Source organism: Trichechus manatus, unplaced genomic scaffold, assembly GCF_000243295.1.
Source record: "Trichechus manatus latirostris isolate Lorelei unplaced genomic scaffold, TriManLat1.0 scaffold00111, whole genome shotgun sequence".
NCBI classification, from domain to species: Eukaryota; Metazoa; Chordata; class Mammalia; order Sirenia; family Trichechidae; genus Trichechus; species Trichechus manatus.
The window spans coordinates 6,906,637-6,925,589 of NW_004444047.1; the positions used below are offsets into that span (position 1 = coordinate 6,906,637).

An 18,953-nucleotide genomic window follows, 5' to 3' on the forward strand; every position below is an offset into this window, starting at 1 on the left:
TGTGTGTGTGTGTGTGTGTGTGTGTGTGTGTGTGTGTGTCTGTGTGTGTGTGTGTGTGTGTCAGTCAGAATGCTTTGGAATATGTGAACTGCCATGGGTGTACTCCTATTCATGTATTTCTTTTCCTCTGTCATTTCTGAGGGATTTTCTGAGGACGAGGAGGTAGCCTGCAGGTGTGGTGAGCCGGCTGCCTCAGGGAGCAAGGGCTTGGGAACCTGGCTCTGCCCTGGGCAGTTAACGTCTCTGTGCCCATTTCCTAGGAGGTAGGAGGGATGCAGTAGAACAACTATGTGGGCAGGGTCTTAGAAGTGCCTGGTGTGTCATTCCTTAATACGTTGTATACGTTACTGTTGCTATTTTTATTTAAAGTTTTTGCTTTATTTTTTATGTTTTTCTAATTTTATTTCTTGACGAAGACGTACAAAGCAAAGCATACATTCAGCAGTTCATATGTGTACAATCCAGTTGCGTTCTTCGAGTTGTGCCACCCTTGTCCATTCCCTTTTCTGAATTGTTTCACCTCACTGCCCCCAAGCTTCTCATTCAGCCTTGTGAGTTGCTGATGTCAGTTTGATCTCGTATAGGTAATCCTTTAAAGAACACACTGCTCAAGATGGACATTCTTTACTAATTTAAGCTAAACTATTATTTGGTTTAAAGATCATGTCAGGGGGTAGCTTCTGCTTAAAGTTTAAAGATTTCCTTTAAACTAAGGGGCAGTAGTTTTAGGGGGTCATCCAGCCTCAGTGGTTGCAGAAAGTCTGGGTTCCATGAGAAATTGAAGTTCTGTTCCTCATCCCCCCCACCCCCCCAGTTTTGATCAGGATACTTCTGTAGAATCTTTAATCAGGTTGTTCAGTAATGGAAGCCGGCCAGCATCCAGTTCTTCTGGTGTCATAGCAAAGGAGGCAGTTGTTCATGGAGGCAGTCAGACATGTATTCCATTTCCACCTCCAATTCCTGACCCTCTGTCTTCCTCTACTGCTCCAGGCGAATGGAGAGCAATTGTTGTACCTTGGTGGTCACTCACAAGCTTTCAAGACCCCAGGCACTGCACAGTGAGCTAGGAGGTAGAACAGAAGCGCCAAAATCAATACTGGACCAATTGATTGGAATGTCCAACAAAACTATGACCCTGAATCCTCGAACCAAGAAAACAAATCCCATGAGGTGTTTGGTCGTACATGGGCAGTACCAGCCGCTGCCTTTTTCTTTTCTTTTTTTTTTTTTTTGTGGAAATACATAGAACACATTTGCCTGTCCAACTTTTTTAGGTGTATAGCTCAGTGATATCAACTATATTAAAATCATGTGGTGCAGCCATTATCTGTAACCCAAATTCCCCATCACCGTAAACAGAAACTCACTACTTCCTAAACAGTGGCTTCCTCTCTCCTCCTTCCTCCCACTCCTGGTCACCACTAATAAACCTTGGTCTCTGTGTATTTGCCTGTTCCTGTAAGTGAGATTATTTAAAGTTTTTATTTTGAAATGATTATAGATTCATATATACCTGTAAGAAATGATACAGGGAGACCCTTTGCCCTGTTTCCTCTGGAGTTACAGCTTGCAAAACTAGTATAATATCACAGCAAGGATCTTGTTTTTAAAATGCTGAGGGTGGACTATTTTTTTTTTTTCATCATGCAGTGCATTTTTTTAAAATTGTGCTTTAGGTGAAAGTTTACAGAGCAAATTAGTTTCTCATTAAAAAATTAATACACATATTGTTTTGTGACATTGGTTGCAACTCCACAACATGTCAGCACTCTCCCCTTCTCTGCCTTGGGTTCCCCATTTCCATTTGTCCAGCCTTCCTGTTCCCTCCTGCCTTTTCGTCCTTGCCCCTGGGCTGGTGTGCCCATTTAGCCTCATACACATAACTGAACTACATGTGTTATTTTGTAGGCCTGTCTAATCTTTGCCTGAAGGGTGAACTTCAGGAATGACTTCAGTACTGGGTTAAAAGGGTGTCTAGGGGCCATACTTTTGGGGTTTTTCCAGTCTCTGTCAGACCAGTAAGTGGTCATTTTTTTGGGAGTTTGAATTTTGTTCTACGTTTATCTCCAGCTCTGTCTGGAACCGTCTATTGTGATCCCTGTCAGAGCAGTCACTGGTGGTAGCCGGGCACCGTCTAGTTGTGCTGGACTCAGCCTGGTGAAGGCTGTGGTAGTTGTGGTCCATGAGTCCTTTGGACTGATCTTTCCCTTGTGTCTTTGGTTTTCTTCATTCTCCCTTGCTCCAGATGGGGTGCGACCAGTAGATGTATCTTAGATGACCGCTCACAAGCTTTTAAGACCCGAAACACTACTCACCAAACACAGCAAGCATCTTGCCATTGATATAGTCAAGATGGAACATTTCCATCACCACAGGGATCCCGTATATTGTCCTTGTATACCAAAAAAAAAAAAAACCCTATTGCTGTTGAGTAGATTATGACTCACAGCAACCCTATAGGACAGAGTAGAACTGCCCCTTAGGGTTTCCAAGGAGCGGCTGGTGGATTCCAACTGCCGACCTTTTGGTTAGCAGCCAGGCTCTTAACCACTGCACCACCAGGGCTCCCTTGTCCTTGTATGAAAAAACCCAAACTCTTCGCCATCAAGTCGATTCTGACTCGTAGCAACCCTATAGGACAGAGTCGAACTGCCCCATAGTGTTTCCAAGGAGCAGCTGGTAGGTTTGAACCGCAGACCTTTCTGTTAGCAGCTGTGCTCTCAACCACTGCCCCACCAGGGCTCCTGTCCTTATATATAAAAAAGAACCCAAACCCGTTGCCATCAAGTCAATTCTGACTCATAGCGACCCTATAGGACAGAGTAGAACTGCCCCATATAATTTCCAAGGAGCGCCTGGTGGATTTGAACTGTCGACCTTTTGGCTAGCAGCCATAGCACTTAACCACTATGCCTCCAGGGTTTCCTGTCCATATATAGCCACTCCCAATTCTTTAACCTGTGGCAACCACTAATATGTTCTCCACTTCTACAATTTTGTCATTTCAAGAATGTTCTGTAAATGGAAACATACACTATGTAACCTTTTGGGATTGACTTTGTTAAAAAAATCTTTTACTTTTTTAAAAATAATGTATTTTTGTTATTGTTGTTGAAAATATACACAGCAGAACACACCAATCCTGTAATTTATACATATACAGTTCAGTGACATTGATGACATTCTTCAAGTTGAGCAACCATTCTCACCCTCCTTTTCTGAATTTTTCTTTCTCCCCTATTAGCACAAACTCACTGCCCCATAAGCTTCCTATTTAACCTTTCCAGTTGCTGTTATCAGTTTGATCCCATACAGATAGTTGTTGAAAAGACCATAACGCTGAAGGCAGACATTCTTTACCAATTAAGCTATTTGATTTAAAGAAGACTTCAGGGGATATTTTTTGTTTAAGGATTATGGTTTAAAGATTATCTCAGGGCTATAGTTTTGGAGGTTCACTCAGCCCCAGTGGCTCTAGAAAGTCTAGATTTCATGAAAATTTGAAATTCTGTTCCTCATTTTGCCCTCTTTTTGTCAGGATTCTGCTATAGAATCTGTGATCAAAATGTTCCATAATGCCGGGCACCATCCAGTGCTTGTGGTCATATGGCAACGGTGTGATTGGCTTTTTTCACTCAGCACAGTTCTCTGGAGATGCATTCAGGTTGTTGTGTGTATCAATAATGTGTTACTTTTTATTCCAGACTATGGATGTTCGGCAGTTTAACCATTTACCCATTGAAGGACATCTGGGGTGTTTCTAGTATTTTACCAGTATGAACATTTGTGCATAGGTTGTTGTATGAACCTATGTTTTCATTTCTTTAGAGAGTGCTGTTGCAGGGCCATATAGTAGTGGCATGTTTAGTTGTTTTTTTTTTTTTTTAAAGCAAAATAAGTTTTATTCGTCATGTACTCAAAACGGCAGAAGTGGGAAACGGACAGCCATGCTGCCACAGCCATGTCTGCCTGAGTCCAAAGAATATTACAGAATAGGCAAGAATGGGAAAACAGACAAGCCTGCTGCCATAGCCATGTCTGCCCGAGTCGAAAGAATATTACAGAATAGGCAAGAATGGGAAAACAGACAAGCATGCTGCCACAGCCATGTCTGCCCGAGTCCAAAGAATATTACAGAATAGGCAAGAATGGGAAAACAGACAAGCATGCTGCCACAGCCATGTCTGCCTGAGTCCAAAGACCACTTACAGAGTCATCAGTATATATTAACATTACAAATGGACAAAACCATTGAAAGCTTAGCCTTTTCAGATTGTCTAGTAAGTGTGATCCTCCGTTTTGAATTGTCTTTCTTAATCACTGGTACAGGTTTCAGTAACAAGAGTCAGATATACCATAAGTAGGAATTAAAGCTACCAACCATATCCTGAATGTTGGACCAGTGGGTTTCCTTCTTTCATTTTACAATATGTAACAATTTAACATTACCTTTCCAATATTTATTCGTGTAATTACTATGAATATCTAAAGATAATCTGAAAGTTCTCAAAGTGCATTTCCCACATATTCATCAGGTATCTAAACAAGCGAGCGCCCACATAAATTCACTATCAGTTGGAAAGGGATCATCTAAATTAGTATAGTTGGAAATACAACACAGAAACATATATCCATAAGGAGCACTTTCTAAGAAGCAGGAATGGAACCTAAGACAAAACGGAGTCTGAGCCATGAGGTTGATCTCCTCTGAGAATCTGGTTTCTTTAAGATACATAATTTTTTGCATCATAAGAGGGTGATGGTTTGATTACAAACATTACACAGGTATTTTATACAGGCATGCTTAGTATTTTAAGAAACTGCCAAAATGTTTTCCAGAGCGGCTGTACCATTTTATATTCCCAGCAGCAGTGAAGGATTCAGTTTCTCTGCATTCGTGCCAGCATTTAGTGGTGTCACGTCTTTATTTTAGCCACTGTGTAGTGATAAACGTCATTGTGGTTTTAGTTTGTATTTCCTTACTTTGTTCTTTATCTTAGAAAAAAAGTCACCGTTAAGTGTCACGTTAGCTGTATGTTTCTGCAGTTGCCATCATTTCTCAGATTAAAGAAGTTCCCATCTCCTTCTAATTTGCTGAGAGTTTTTTATATTTTGTCTTTTTTTAAATCGTGAATGGATAGTGAATTTTGACAATTTTTACATCTATTAAGATGATTAAGTGATTCCTATTCTGTTAATGTGGTGTACTATTCTGTTAAACCTGTTCCCATCGAGTTGATTGCGACTCGGAGCGCCCCTACAGGACAGTAGAACTGCCCCATAGGGTTTCCAAGGCTGTAATCTTTATGGAAGCAGACTGCCACATCTTTCTCCCGCGGAGCAGCTGATGGGTTCAAACAGCTGACCTTTTCGTTAACAGCCGAGTGCTTAACCACTGCTCTACCAGGTTTCCTTTGGTGTACTATGGTGATTGATTTTTGAATGATGAACCAACCTTGCATTCCTGGGATAAACCCCATTTGATCATTGTTGATTATCCTTACTGTGTATTGCTAGAATTGATAGCTAATATTTTGTTGAGGATTTTTATGTCTACATTAATGAGTGATACTGACCTGCAATTTTGTTTTTATATCCTTCTCTGGTTTTGGTTAGGCCAGCCTCCAAAAATGGATTGGGAAATATTTTCTCCTTCTCTATCTTAAGGAAGATTTTGTATAAGATTGTTACAATTTCTTCCTTAAATGTTTGATAGCATTCACCAGTGAGGCCATCTGGGTTTGTAGTTTTCTTTGTAGGAAGATTTTGAGTTACCAATTCAATTTTTTTTGGTATGTTGTTTTGGTTGTTAGGTGCTGTCACGTCCGTACGAACTCATAGCGACCTATGTACAGCAGAATGAAACACTGCCCAGTCCTGCGCCATCCTCTCAATTGTTGCTGTGTTTGAGCCCATTGTTGCAGCCGTTATGTCAGTCCATCTCATTGAGGGCCGCCTTCTTTTTTGCTGACCCTCTACTTTACGAAGCATGATGTCCTTCTCTAGGGACTGGTCCCTCCTGATAACATGTCCAAAGTACATGAGACAAAGTCTTGCCATCCTTGCTTCTAAGGAACATTCTTGCTGTACTTCTTCCAAGACAGATTTGTTCATTCTTCTGGCAGTCCATGGTATATACAGTATTCTTCGCCAACACCATAATTCAAAAGCACCAGTTCTTCTTCAGTCTTCCTTATTCATTGTCAGGCTTTTGCATGCATATGAGGCAGTTGAAGAGATCATGGCTTGGGTCAGGTACACCTTAGTCTTCAAAGTATCATCTTTGCTTTTTAACACTTTAAGGAGGTCTTTTGCAGCAGATTTGCCCAGTGCAATACATTGTTTGATTGCTTGACTGCTGCTTTCACGGGCATTGATTGTGGATCCAAGTAAAATGAAATCCTTGACAACCTCAGTCTTTTCTCCATTTTTTATGATGTTGCTTATTGGTCTAGTTGTGAGGATTTTTGTTTTCTTTATATTGAAGTGTAATCCATACTGAAGGCTATACTCTTTGATCTTCATCAGTAAGTGCTTCAAGTCCTCTTCACTTTCAGCTAGCAAGGCTGTGTCATCTGCATATCATAGGTTGTTAATGGGTCCTCCACCAATCCTGATACCCCGTTCTTCATATAGTCCAGCTTTTCAGATTATTTGCTAAACATGCAGATTTAATAAGTATGGTGAAAGGATACAGCCCTAACGCAAACCTTTCCTAATTTTAAACCATGTGATATCCCCTTGTTCTATTCGAATGACTGCCTCTTGGTCTATGTACAGGTTCCTCATGAGCAAAAGTAAGTGTTCTGGAATTCCCATTCTTCGTAATATTATCCATAATTTGTTATGATTCACACAGTCGAATGCCTTTGCGTAGTCAATAAAACACAGATAAACATCTTTCTGGTATTCTCTGCCTTCAGCCAAGATTCACCTGACATCAGCAATGATAATCCCTTGTTCCACGGCCTCTTCTGAGCTTGGCTTGAATTTCTGGCAAGTCCCTGTTGATGTATTGCTGCAACCGCTTTTTAATGATCTTCAGCAAAATTTTACTTCTGTGTGATAGTAATGATATTGTTTGATAATTTCCATATTCTGTTGGTTCAGCTTTCTTTGGAATGAGCACAAAAATGGACCTCTTCCAGAGATTGAAAAGCTAATTAAAAAACTCCCCTCCACCCCCCCCCCAAAAAAAGCCCTGGTCCTGTTAGCATCACTGGAGAATTCTACCAAATTTTCAGAGAAAAGTTAACACCACTACTACTGAAAGTATTTCAGAGCATAGGAAAGGATGGAATACTCCCAAACTCATTCTATGAAGCCAGCATAACCCTGATACCAAAACCAGGTAAAAGCACCACAAAAAAAAAGAGAAAATTACAGACCAATATCGCTCATGAACATAGACGCAAAAATCCTCAACAAAATTCTAGCCAATAGAATTCAAAAAAGTCAAAAAAATAATACAGCATGACCAAATGGGATTCATACCAGGTATGCAGGGAGGGTTCAACATTAGAAAAACAATCAGTGTAATCTATGACACAAATAGAACAAAAGACAAGAACCACATGATCTTATCAACTGATGCAGAAAAGGCATTTGACAAAGTCCAGCATGCATTCATGATAAAAACTCTCAACAAAATAGGAATAGAAGGGAAATTCCTCAGCATAATGAAGGGCATTTGTACAAAGCCAACAGCCAACATCATCCTAAATGGAGAGAGTTTGAAAGCATTCCCCTCGAGAAAGGAAACCAGACAAGGATGCCCTTTATCACCACTCTTATTCCACATTGTGGTAGAGGTCCTAGCCAGAGCAGTTAGGCTGGAAAAAGAAATAAAGGGCATCCACATTGGTAGGGAAGAAGTAAAAGTATCTTTATTTGCAGATGATATGATCTTAAACACACAAAACCGCAAGGAACTCACAAGAAAACTACTGGAACTAATAGAAGATTTCAGCAAAGTATCAGGATACAAGATAAATATACAAAAATCAATTGGATTCCTCTACACCAACAAAGAGGACTTCAGAGAGGAAATCACCAAATCAATATCATTTACAATAGCCCCCAAGAAGATAAAATACTTAGGAAGAAGTCTAACCAGAGACGTAAAAGATCTGTACAAAGAAAACTAGAAAACACTACCGCAGGAAACCGAAAGAGACCTACATGAATGGAAAAACATACCTTGCTCATGGATAGGAAGACTCAACACTGTGAAAATGTCAATTCTACCCAAAGCAGTCTACAGATAAAATGCAATCCCGATCTAAATTCCAGTGGCATTTTTTAATGAGATGGAGGAAAGAATCACTAACTTCCTATGGAAAGGAAAGAGGCCCCGGATAAGTAAAGCATTACTGAAGAAGAACAAAGTGAGAGACCTCACACTACCTGATTTTAGAACCTACTATACCGCCACAGTAGTCAAAACTGGTACAGCAACAGATACATAGACCAATGGAACAGAATTGAGAATCCAGACAAAAATTCATCCACCTATGAGCAACTGATATTTGGCAAAGGCCCGAAGTCTGTCAATTGGGGAAGAGACTGTTATAGTCTCTTTAACAAACGGTGCTGGCATAACTGTATATCCATCTGCAGAAAAATGAAACAAGACCCATACCTTACACCATGGACAAAAACTAACTCGAAAACAAGATCATGGAAGCAAAAATAGAGACAACACTAGGAGCCCTAATACATGGTATAAACAGAATACACAACGTTACTAACAGTGTACAAACACCAGAAGAGAAACTAGATAACTTGGAGCTCCTAAAAATCAAACACTTATGCTCATCAAAAGACTTTACCAAAAGAGTAAAAAGACAACCTACAGACTAGGAAAAAAAAATTAGCTACAACAAATCCTATCGGCGTTTAATCTCTAAGATCCACAAGATACTGCAAAACCTCAACAACTAAAAGACAAATAACCCAGTTCAAAAACGGGCAAAGGATATGAACAGGCACTTCACCAAGGAAGACATTCAGGAGGCTAACAGACACGTGAGGAAATGCTCACGATCATTAGCCCTTAGAGAAATGCAAATCAAAACTACACTGAGATACCGTCTCACCCCAACAAGGCTAGCATTAATCCAGTGAAGACAAAATAATAAATGCTGGAGAGGTTGTGGAGAGACTGAAACACTTATACACTGTTAGTGGGAATGTAAAATGGAACAACCACTTTGGAAATTGATTTGGTGCTTCCTTAAAAAGCTAGAAATAGGCCCAGCAATCCCACTCCTTGGAATATATGCTAGAGAAATAAGAGCCATCACACAAATAGAGGTATGCACACCCATGTTCATTGCAGCACTGTTCACAATAGCAAAAAGATGGAAGCAACCTAGGTGCCCATCAACAGATGAATGGATAAACAAATTATGGTATATTCACATAATGGAAATACTACGCAATGATAAAGAACAACGATTAATCTGTGAAACATCTCAACATGGATGAATCTGGAAGGCATTATGCTGAGTGAAATTAGTCAGTCAAAGGACAAATATTGTTTGAGATCACTATTATAAGAACTCAAGAAATGGTTTAAACACAGGAGAAAACATTCTTTGATGGTTGCGAGGGTCGGGAGGGAGGGAGAGTGTTATTCGCTAACTAGATAGTAGATAAGAGTTATCTTAGTTGAAGGGAAGAACAACACACAATACAGGGGAAGTCAGCACAACTGGACTAAACCAAAAGCTAAGAAGTTTCCTGAACACAGACACTTAGAGGGATAGAGTAGCAGGGGCGGGGGTCTAGGAACCATGGTTTTAGGGGACATCTAGGTCAATTGGCATAACAAAGTTTATTAAGAAAATGTTCTGCATCCCGCTTTGGTGAGTGGCATCTGGGGTCTTTTTTTTTTTTTTTTTTTTAATGTACTTTAAGTGAAAGGTTACAATTCAAGTTAGTCTCTCATACAAAAATTTATATACACATTGTTATGTGACACTAATTGCTCTCCCTAAACTGTGGCAGCACACTCCTCCTTTCCACCCGATTTCCTGTGTCTATTCAACCAGCCCCTGACGCTCTCTGCCTTCTCATTTCCCCTCTGGACAGGAGCTGCCCATTTAGTCTCACGTATCTACTTGAGCTAAGAAGCACACTCTTCACGAGTATCGCTTTATGTCCCATAAAAACCAAACCAAACTCGTTGCCGTCGAGTTGATTCTGACTTACAGCGACCGTATAGGACAGAGTAGAACTTCCCCATAGGGTTTCCAAGGAGTGCCTGGTGTATTTGAACCGTCAGTCTTTTGGTTAGCAGCTGTAGTACTTAACCATTAGGCCACTAGGGTTTCCTTTATGTTGCATAGTCCAGTCTAATCATCTGAAGAGTTGGCCTCGGGAATGGTTTTAGTTCTGGGTTGATGGAGAGTCTGGGGGCCGTGCCCTCTGAGGTCCCTCCAGTCTCAGTCAGACCATTAAGTCTGGTCTTTTTACTAGAATTTGAGTTCTGCACCCTATTTTTCTCCTGCTCCATCAGGGACTCTGTTGTGTTCTCTGTCAGGGCTGTCAGTGGTGGTAGCCGGGCACCATCTAGTTCTTCTGGTCTCAGGCTGATGCAGTTTCTGGTTTATGTGGCTGTTTCTGTCTCTTGGGCTAAAACTTTCCTTGTGTCTTTGGTGTTCTTCATTCTCCTTTACTCCAGGTGAGTTGAGACCAGTTGATGTCTTAACAATGCCGAATTTTTCAGTTCAAGAATACAATATATCTCTCTGTTTATTAAGGTCTTTTAAAATTTTTCTCAGCAGAGTTTTGTAGGCTTGAGTAAGTCTTCTAAAACTTGTCACATATATCCCAAGTATTTTGTATTTTTTGATGCTGCTGTAAATGGTATATTTTTTTCTAACTTAAACTTCTAGTTATTTGTTGCTACTATATTGAAACACAGTTGATTTTTGTTGATTTTTGCTTTTGGGTCCCTCATCCTTACTAAAAACTCATAACCAGTAGCTTTATTTGTAGCATAGGTAATCATGTCATCTGCAAATAAAGACATTTTTCCTTCTTCCTTTTCAATCTGGATGCCTTTTATTTCCTTTTCTTTTCTAATTGCCCTGGTGAGGACTTCGAGTTTGATGCTGAATCTGATTGTTGAGAAGAGTGGGCATCCTTGCCTTGTTCCCGAGGACAGGGGGAGCACACTTTGTCTTTCACCATGGACTGGAAGTTAGCTGTGGACCTTTTGTAGGTGCCCTTTATCTCGTCTAGGAAGTTTACTTCTATTCCTCTTTTGCTCAGAGTTTTTTATTTTATGATGTAATTTTCTACTGTTGAAAGCTAGAAAACAACTAAGCAAAACAAACGTAAAAACAATAGAATTGCATTTGTTGATTTTTTGAAATGTTAAACATCCCCACTTGGTCATGTTGTATTGGTCTTTGTATATATAGTTGGATTTGATTTGCTAATATTTTATTAAGAATGCTTTTGTCCGTATTCATGATGGATATTAGTCTGGGTTGTTATTGCTAGTTGCTCTTGAGTTGTTTCCTGTGTAAGTCTTTTTTTAATGTCATTTTCTCTTTTGGGCATTAGAGTAGGGATGTCCTCTTTTTCATTCTAGATTTGGTGATTGGCCGTTTTTCCCTCTCTCTCAATCAGTCTAGCTAGAATGTATCAGTTTCATTAACTTGTTTTCAAAGAACTGGCTTTTGGTTTTGTCCATATTCTTTTTTTTTTTCTTTCCCTCTTTTGTTGATTTCTGTTGTTAGCATATTTCCTTCCCGCCTCTGAAATAGAACTCTAAAGGCAGTAGTGTGTGAATTGGGGCCATTAGGGTTGCGGAAAACAAACCTGACCACAGCTGCAAGTGCCTGTTGCATCTTACTTGCTAAAGGTCTCTTTTTAGTTTAACATGTGAAATAAAGTCATAGCACTGAATTGATACATATACTTCTTTTATTTTTCAGGAGGGTTTGCGTTTGTATATGAAGCTCAGGATCTTGGAAGTGGTAAAGAGTATGCTTTAAAGGTAATAAAGAATGATTAAAACATTCGTATGAGTTTTTGGTTTATTTTCGTGGAAATCTCTAAATGACCATGTTTTCAGAAGTTATTCTTATCAGTTTGTTATGTTTCTTTATGGCTGGTCTGTGTTTTGGAGGGTCACGTTTGTTTCCTCTAATGGTGAAGCAGTCAGTGGGTCTAGATGCAGTGTTCTCAGAGAATACTTGGACGTCTTGATTTTCAGCTCTGGGGCCAGTGCTGCCTTGGACTTGCCTGCCGGGCTCTGAGAGTGGGACAGGTGGTAGTAGAGAGGCCCCTTGCGGGAAGCAGCCCCCTCCCACTGGGCTGTCACTGCCTCTTGGCCTTCCGTAAGTTTCTGTATGTCAAAAGGTTCCACGAACACAAGGAATTCAAAATCCACTTGTGTAAATGTGCATGGCACAGTGTATCTATAAATGGGGTCACGGTAGCATGGTGGGGGTGTTGAGACCACCCTGGGGTGGCGGGGCTTTCTGAGACACGTCAGAAGGGGCCCAGCTCTCGGGAGGCAGGGAGGCTCAGACTTGCCTCTGCCAGGCCACGGGGCGGGGGGCTGGTCCTGGCAAGTGGCCGAGCTCTAAGGCTGCCCCTCGTGCTCTTACTTTGGGGATCCAGAATTGAGCCCCACATCCCTCTGAGCGTGTGCACTCATGTCCCGTGTTTGTCTTGTTTGACTTGGGCTTGTGTGGAGAAAAGTCTCCTCTCTGGTTTTCTCTTGTGTCCTTGGATCATAAAGGTCTATTTTTAAGGGTTGCTGTGAGTCAAAATCGACTCATTGGCATTGGGTTTTTGTTTGTTTTTTTTTAAGTTTGTTTAACCTTCCATCAAATTTTCACAGAGCTCAGGTGTTAACAGGGTTTTGCAGGTTTTCGCTCTCTCAGGGGCACTGCATCTGTTCTCTTGGGCGTTTATGTCTTAGATAGGCATTGTGTAGAGTGGAAAAGTAAACAGAGCCTGATCTTTGCTTTGTGTGTGTTACTTCCTGACACAGAGGCTGCTGTCCAATGAAGAGGAGAAGAACAGGGCCATCATTCAAGAAGTCTGTTTCATGGTATCCTTTTCGGAAAGTCTAGAAAGACCTTCAGCCTCTCTGAGACGCAGAGACTCGGTCACACTGGGGCTTCTGCCTGCTGGGAGGCGCCTCTGTCCTGTCCTGCGTGACATATTAAAATGGCCTTTTGCTTTTCCTGAACTTACCTGTAGAGTATTTGTGCTTGCACCGCTCCCCCTGCTCCCGCTGCCTCTCTGGTTGTCCTGCCTGTTACAGGTTGGACGCTCGTCACTCTCGCCGGGTGTGTGGCCAGAGCCATGCCACGTTCATGTGGCCTCGACCCTGTCCTCACACCACATCCCTGCTCCTGGTGGACACTCGTCACTCGCTGGGTGTGTGTCCAGAGCGTGCCACGGTCATGCTGCCTTGGCCCTGTCCTCACACTGCACCCCTGCTCCCGCTGCCTCTCTGGTTGTCCTGCCTGTTACAGGGTGGACACTCGTCACTCTCGCTGGATGTGTGGCCAGAGCCGTGCCACGTTCATGCCGCCTTGGCCTTGTCCTCCCACTGTACCCCTGCTCCCGCTGTCTTTCTGTTTGTTGCCACCTGCTCACTCCCTCGCCTTTCTGCTCTGGTCGCTAAACTCGTGAGGTAATTCATTTCACATGTGATGACTTTAGCGTCTTGTTGTTGTATGTATTTATTTTTAAGTGCACAGAGTTATGGACATACTTATGCATATTTTTCCTTTAACAAGACATCTACAGAAAAAACTTTCTGGCCACCCCAATATTGTCCAGTTTTGTTCTGCAGCGTCTATAGGAAAAGAAGAGTCGGACACAGGGCAGGCTGAGTTTCTGCTGCTGACAGAGCTCTGTAAAGGTAATGTTCCTTTAGCATCTGAAGGGCTCCTTTTTCAAATGTCCACACGGTTATAAAGTACAGGCAGCATTTCCCAGTGTCTCCTCTCAAACCTAGGTCCCTGGGTGGTGCAAATGGTTTGTGATCAGCTGCTAACATAAAGGTTGGTGGTTTAAACCCATCCAGTGGTGTCATGGAAGAAAGGCCTGGCGATCTGCTTCTGTAAAGATTACAGCCAAGAAAACTCTATGGAGCACAGTACTTTTCTGTTACATGGAGTTGGTATGAGTTGGAATTGACTCAGCAGCAATGGGTTTGGTTTTGATTTCTCTCAAAAGTATTGGTCGTGCTAAAAAAGCCAGGGCCGGCTGTGGCCTTGAGTCAGAAGGAAGAGGACTCTTGGTGCACTAACAGGACAGATGCCTCCTGGGGAGAGTTCCAGGCAGAGCTGGTCTGCAAGGGACGGAGCAGTTGGGGAGGGGGCTGTGTCCCTCTGGTGCAGGGTGCTGCGCCTGCCCGGGGAAGCTGCCTGACATGCGCCTGGTGAGGCTTTCACCTCACTAATGATATCTCCTGCACTGAGCCTCAGTCTCCCTATTTGCAGAGTGGGGATGCTGATACCTACCTCATTCACTTAACAGCCTGTCCTGAGGGTTGCTTGGTGCCGGTGCTGGTTCAGGTGATGTACAGGGAACACGATGGACAGAGGTCTGCCCTTCTGGAGCTTACAGTCTGCTGGGGCGGAGAGGCATGTGATTAACGCTAATGCCAGGTCGTGACAGCTGTCATGGAGAAAGGGGTCAGAGGCATAGGATGGGGAAGGCTCTGAGGCTGGGGGACATCCTAGGAGAGCGTGGTGAGGTCCGCCTCTTTTGTAAGGTGACATGTGGACACAGCCCTGACGGAGGGAAGGGGTCCAGCAATGGACGATGACTGGGAGGGTCCAGCAGGTGTAGAGGCCAGGTGGGAGGAGGCTGGCTGAAGCAGAGTGAGGGAGGCAGGAAGGCAGGACCCAGCCACGCAGGCCTTCCTGGGGGGCCTCTGGGATGCCGTGAACAGGGAAACGCAGCTGGTGTCGGGGTGGCTGCATGTCTCCCAGTCACCAGGGAGCTAGTGGGAAGGGAGGAACCCCAAGCCCCCTCTTACCTGAAGGTCAGGGAGGGGAGGAGCAGCCCTGGGCACAGGGCACAGGGCAGGGAAGCCCCTGAGGGCATGTGCTTGTGAACCAGGACCAGGTCCTGCCATGGGGGCCAGTGGCGGGGGGAAAGGAGCCTGGTTGGAGCAGGCCTGGGAGCCAAGGGCAGGGGTGGCAGGCAGGGTGTGCAGACAGCATCAGGGAGGAACGTTACTGTAAGAGGAGCCGAAAAGGGGTCTTGTTTAGCTGGCGCTGGCGGGAAGGAGATGTTGAGTATTGTGTGTGTTTATTTTAAGGCTGGGGAAGTAGCAGCAGTGACTGAGCTGCTGTTAGGGAGTCGCCTGGGGGGAGGGACAGCTCCAGAGCCCTGTCAGAGTACAGAGAGGGGCTGGGCCACTGGGAGTTCCTGTCAGAGTGCAGAGGGGGGCTGGACCAATGGGGGTTCCTGTCAGAGTGCAGAGGGGGGCTGGACCAATGGGGGTTCCTGTCAGAGTGCAGAGGGGGGCTGGACCCATGGGGGTTCCTGTCAGAGTGCAGAGTGGGGCTGGGCCTGTGGGGGTTCCTGTCAGTGCAGAGGGGGGCTGGACCTGTGGAGGGTTCCTGTCAGAGTGCAGAGGGTAGCTGGGCCTGTGGGAACGGGGATGGGGGTTCCTGTTGTTCTTGCTATGAGTGCAGGGTGCAGGGTGTTGTTCTTGACATCAGGCATACTGGATGTAGGTGCAGACCTTTTCGACCCTGGCCTGTGTGGCCCCCTGGCCTGGTCTGTGCTCGTCTGTCTGAGTGGCAGAAGGACCGGCTGCTTGCTGTCCTCTGGGCACAGGCCCTTGTGCATCCTGCTCTGCTGTCTGGAGCTCTCCTCTCCTCAGGCGGCCCAGATCAACCCCTCTGTGATCCCCTCAGACAGCGCTGTGGCTCCTGTGGTCCCACTGTGCGTGTGTGGTTGTCTGACCAGCACCCTGTCACAAACGCTGTGAGGGCAGGGCCTGTTTATGTCTGCTCGCCTCTGCGTGTCCAGCACAAGGACTTGTGGGACAGACACATGGCCAGAGAAGAGGGAGGGGAGGAGGCTGCCAAGGTTAGGGGCTCCCTCAAAGCTGGAGGTTCAGCCGGTCACAGTTGTCACAATTAGTATTTTAAAAGTGTTGTAAAGTGACAGTGACGTGTTAATTCCTTAAATTGACAAAAACACTTGAGAAGATTTTGTGTGCGTTTGTTTTCTCCCTAGTTTTTATTCTGGAATTTTAGGCCGACAGAAAACGTGAAAGAAATACTGTAAACACCCATTTACCAGTCACTCGATTCACCAGTTTTTTAACTTTTCCCCATAGTTGCCTTATATCTCTCTATACACTTGCCGAACCATTTGAAAATCAGCTGCAGACACTCAGACCCTAAATTCTGAACATGTCTCTCCTCAGAGCAGGGGCATTTCCGTTATAACCACAGTCCCATTATCACACCTCAGAGAATGAATAGGAGTTCTATAATACCACGTAATATACAGTCCATATTCAGAGGTCTCCCATCATCCCCAAAATGCCTTTTATAATATGCCTTTCCCCCAACCCAGAATTTGATTGTTATGTGTGTTTAGTGTCTTTTTTGTATTTCATGACGTTCTCTCTTTTCTTCTCCAAATAGCCCTGTTATCTGTTACTGGGGATGTAAACACCAAGATCTACGCACTGGTTGTGCTCGTTGCTGCTGGGCTGTCAATGCTTCTAGGGCTGATCCGAGCCGCGGGGCTAACCCCGGCCGCGGGGTTGACCCGTGCCGTGGGGCTGACCCTGTTGTGGGGCTGACTCATGCCATTGGGCTGACCCCTGCCGTGGGGCTGACCCCTGCCGCGGGGCTGACCCGTGCCGTGGGGCTGACCCCTGCCGTGGGGCTGACCCGTGCCATTGAGCTGACCCCTGCCATGGGGCTGACCCCTGCTGCGGGGCTGACCCATGCCGTGGGGCTGACCCCTGCCATGGAGCTGACCCCTGTTGTGGGGCTGACCCATGCCGTGGGGCTGACCCCTGTTGTGGGGCTGACCCATGCCGTGGGGCTGACCCCTGTTGTGGGGCTGACCCATGCCGTGGGGCTGACCCCTGTTGTGGGGCTGACCCCTGTTGTGGGGCTAACTAGTTACAAAATGGCACGGTAGAGGTGTCTGACCTCCTCTAGTTGACTTCACAAGGGGGAAGGAGAGAGAATCAAGATCAGCATCAGCCCAAGGCTGATTCCTATGAGATAGAGGTCAAACATACCTCTTCTCTCCAACCTTTTTACCAATTTTGATACCAGCCGTCCCTCCCACAGCACTCTGCTTCTCTGCTGGGTTCGATAATTCTTGCAGAACTCAGACTATACTTAGAGTTACGGGGTTTATTAGGGAAGTAACAGATTACAACTTGGGATCAGTATCAGCAGGCTACAACTCTGGATCAGGATCAGGAAGCATGTAGGCAAGTCTGCTTTTTTCAGTGCAGGACAGCTCTCTGGGCCCCCTGAGGAAAGGCTCCTCTGGGCCCCCTCAGGACAGGCTCCTCTCGGCCCCCCTCAGGACAGGCTCCTCTCGGCCCCCCTCAGGACAGGCTCCTCTCGGCCCCCCTCAGGACAGGCTGCTCTCGGCCCCCGTCAGGACAGGCCTCCTCTCTCAGCCCTCAGCCCCCACTTGGGCCTGGCGTCTGCCCTGTTTGGTCAACTGTTACAAAGCTTTTTAGCTCCGCCAGTAAGTACCCAGAGGCACCCCACTCCGTCAGTAAGCCTCCTGTCCAAAGGTGCTCAGCTCTCTGTGGGTCAGTGAGCCTAGCTCTGCCAAGTGCCTGGAGGTACCCCGCTCCACCAGCAAGCCTCCTGCCTGTAAGTGCCCAGCTGTCTCACTCTGTGGCCCAGAAGCCCACCACACTGTATTGTGCCAGTCTCCTGGTTCAGCTGCTGCCATTTCTCTGCTGTGCCTCTTTCCATCTCATGCCTTCTCTGGTGTTACAGCTCCTCTCTCTGTCTCCTGGGTCTAGGAGGTTCTCAGTGCAGAGACCTCAGCCCCAAAGGACGTGCTCCACTCCTGACTGTTCTTTCTTGATGGTAATCAGATCCCCCTCTGCTCTGGGAATCACTCTCTTTTTAAGCCTAGTGTGATGGCAAAACTGACCAATCCCCTCATTAGGGTTCCATACACCTTATTTGCATAGTCACACCCCCATAAGGGTTCCATATACCTTATGTGCATTATTAGGAAGCTGTCTGATCCTCTCAATGGGCCACAAGCTCCTTATTTGCATAGCCCCACCCAGTAATTTTGTAGGAATCACAAGGTATGCATGGCTAGAAGGGCCACATTAAGCCAGCCACTGCACTGCACCCATGCTGTGGAGTCAGTGTGTTCTGTGTGGTTAACCGGCCAAGGGTGGCATCCTGGGGCCAAGGAGGAGGAGGACGTGGCCCTTGGGACTCTCCGGGCGGGCCCAGCGGGATGAGACATCTCCTCAGAATCTGTTCTGTCCTCTGGCCATGTCCTTTGTTACACACAGTGTATTCAGTAACAAACACATTTGCTGAAATTTAACGGTATCAGTTGTCTTAGTTAGTGCTGCTATAACAGAAATGTCACAAATGGATGGCTTTATCAAAGAGAAATTTATTCTCTCATGGTCCAGGAGGCTAGAAGTCCAAACTCAGGGTGCCAGCTCCAGGGGAAGAAGGCTTTCTCTGTCTGTTGGTTCTGGGGGAAGGTCACCGTCATTAATCTTTCCCTGGTCTAGGAGTTTCTCAATACAGGAACCCTGGGTCCAAAAGACGCACTCTGCTCCCTGCAGCACTGCTTTCTTGTTGATATGAGGTTCCCCCTGTCTCTCTGCTCACTTCTCTCTCTTATAGCTCAGAAGAGATTAAGTCAAGATACAATCTAATCTTGTAGTCCTGCCTCATTAATATAACTGCCTGTAATCCTGCTTC

The 18,953-nt window shown here is 44.9% G+C and overlaps 1 protein-coding gene across 1 annotated transcript in view; it reads left to right on the forward strand.

Moving 5' to 3' along the window:
• The window catches only part of GAK (cyclin G associated kinase), a 124,890-nt gene that overhangs the window by 14,040 nt on the left and 91,897 nt on the right, over nt 1–18,953 (forward strand). Inside the window, exons 2-4 of the mRNA XM_004383533.2 lie at nt 11,952–12,013; nt 13,019–13,078; nt 13,786–13,900. Of these exons, the coding sequence (XP_004383590.1) occupies nt 11,952–12,013; nt 13,019–13,078; nt 13,786–13,900 (237 nt within the window). The remainder of the gene's footprint in view (nt 1–11,951; nt 12,014–13,018; nt 13,079–13,785; nt 13,901–18,953) is intronic.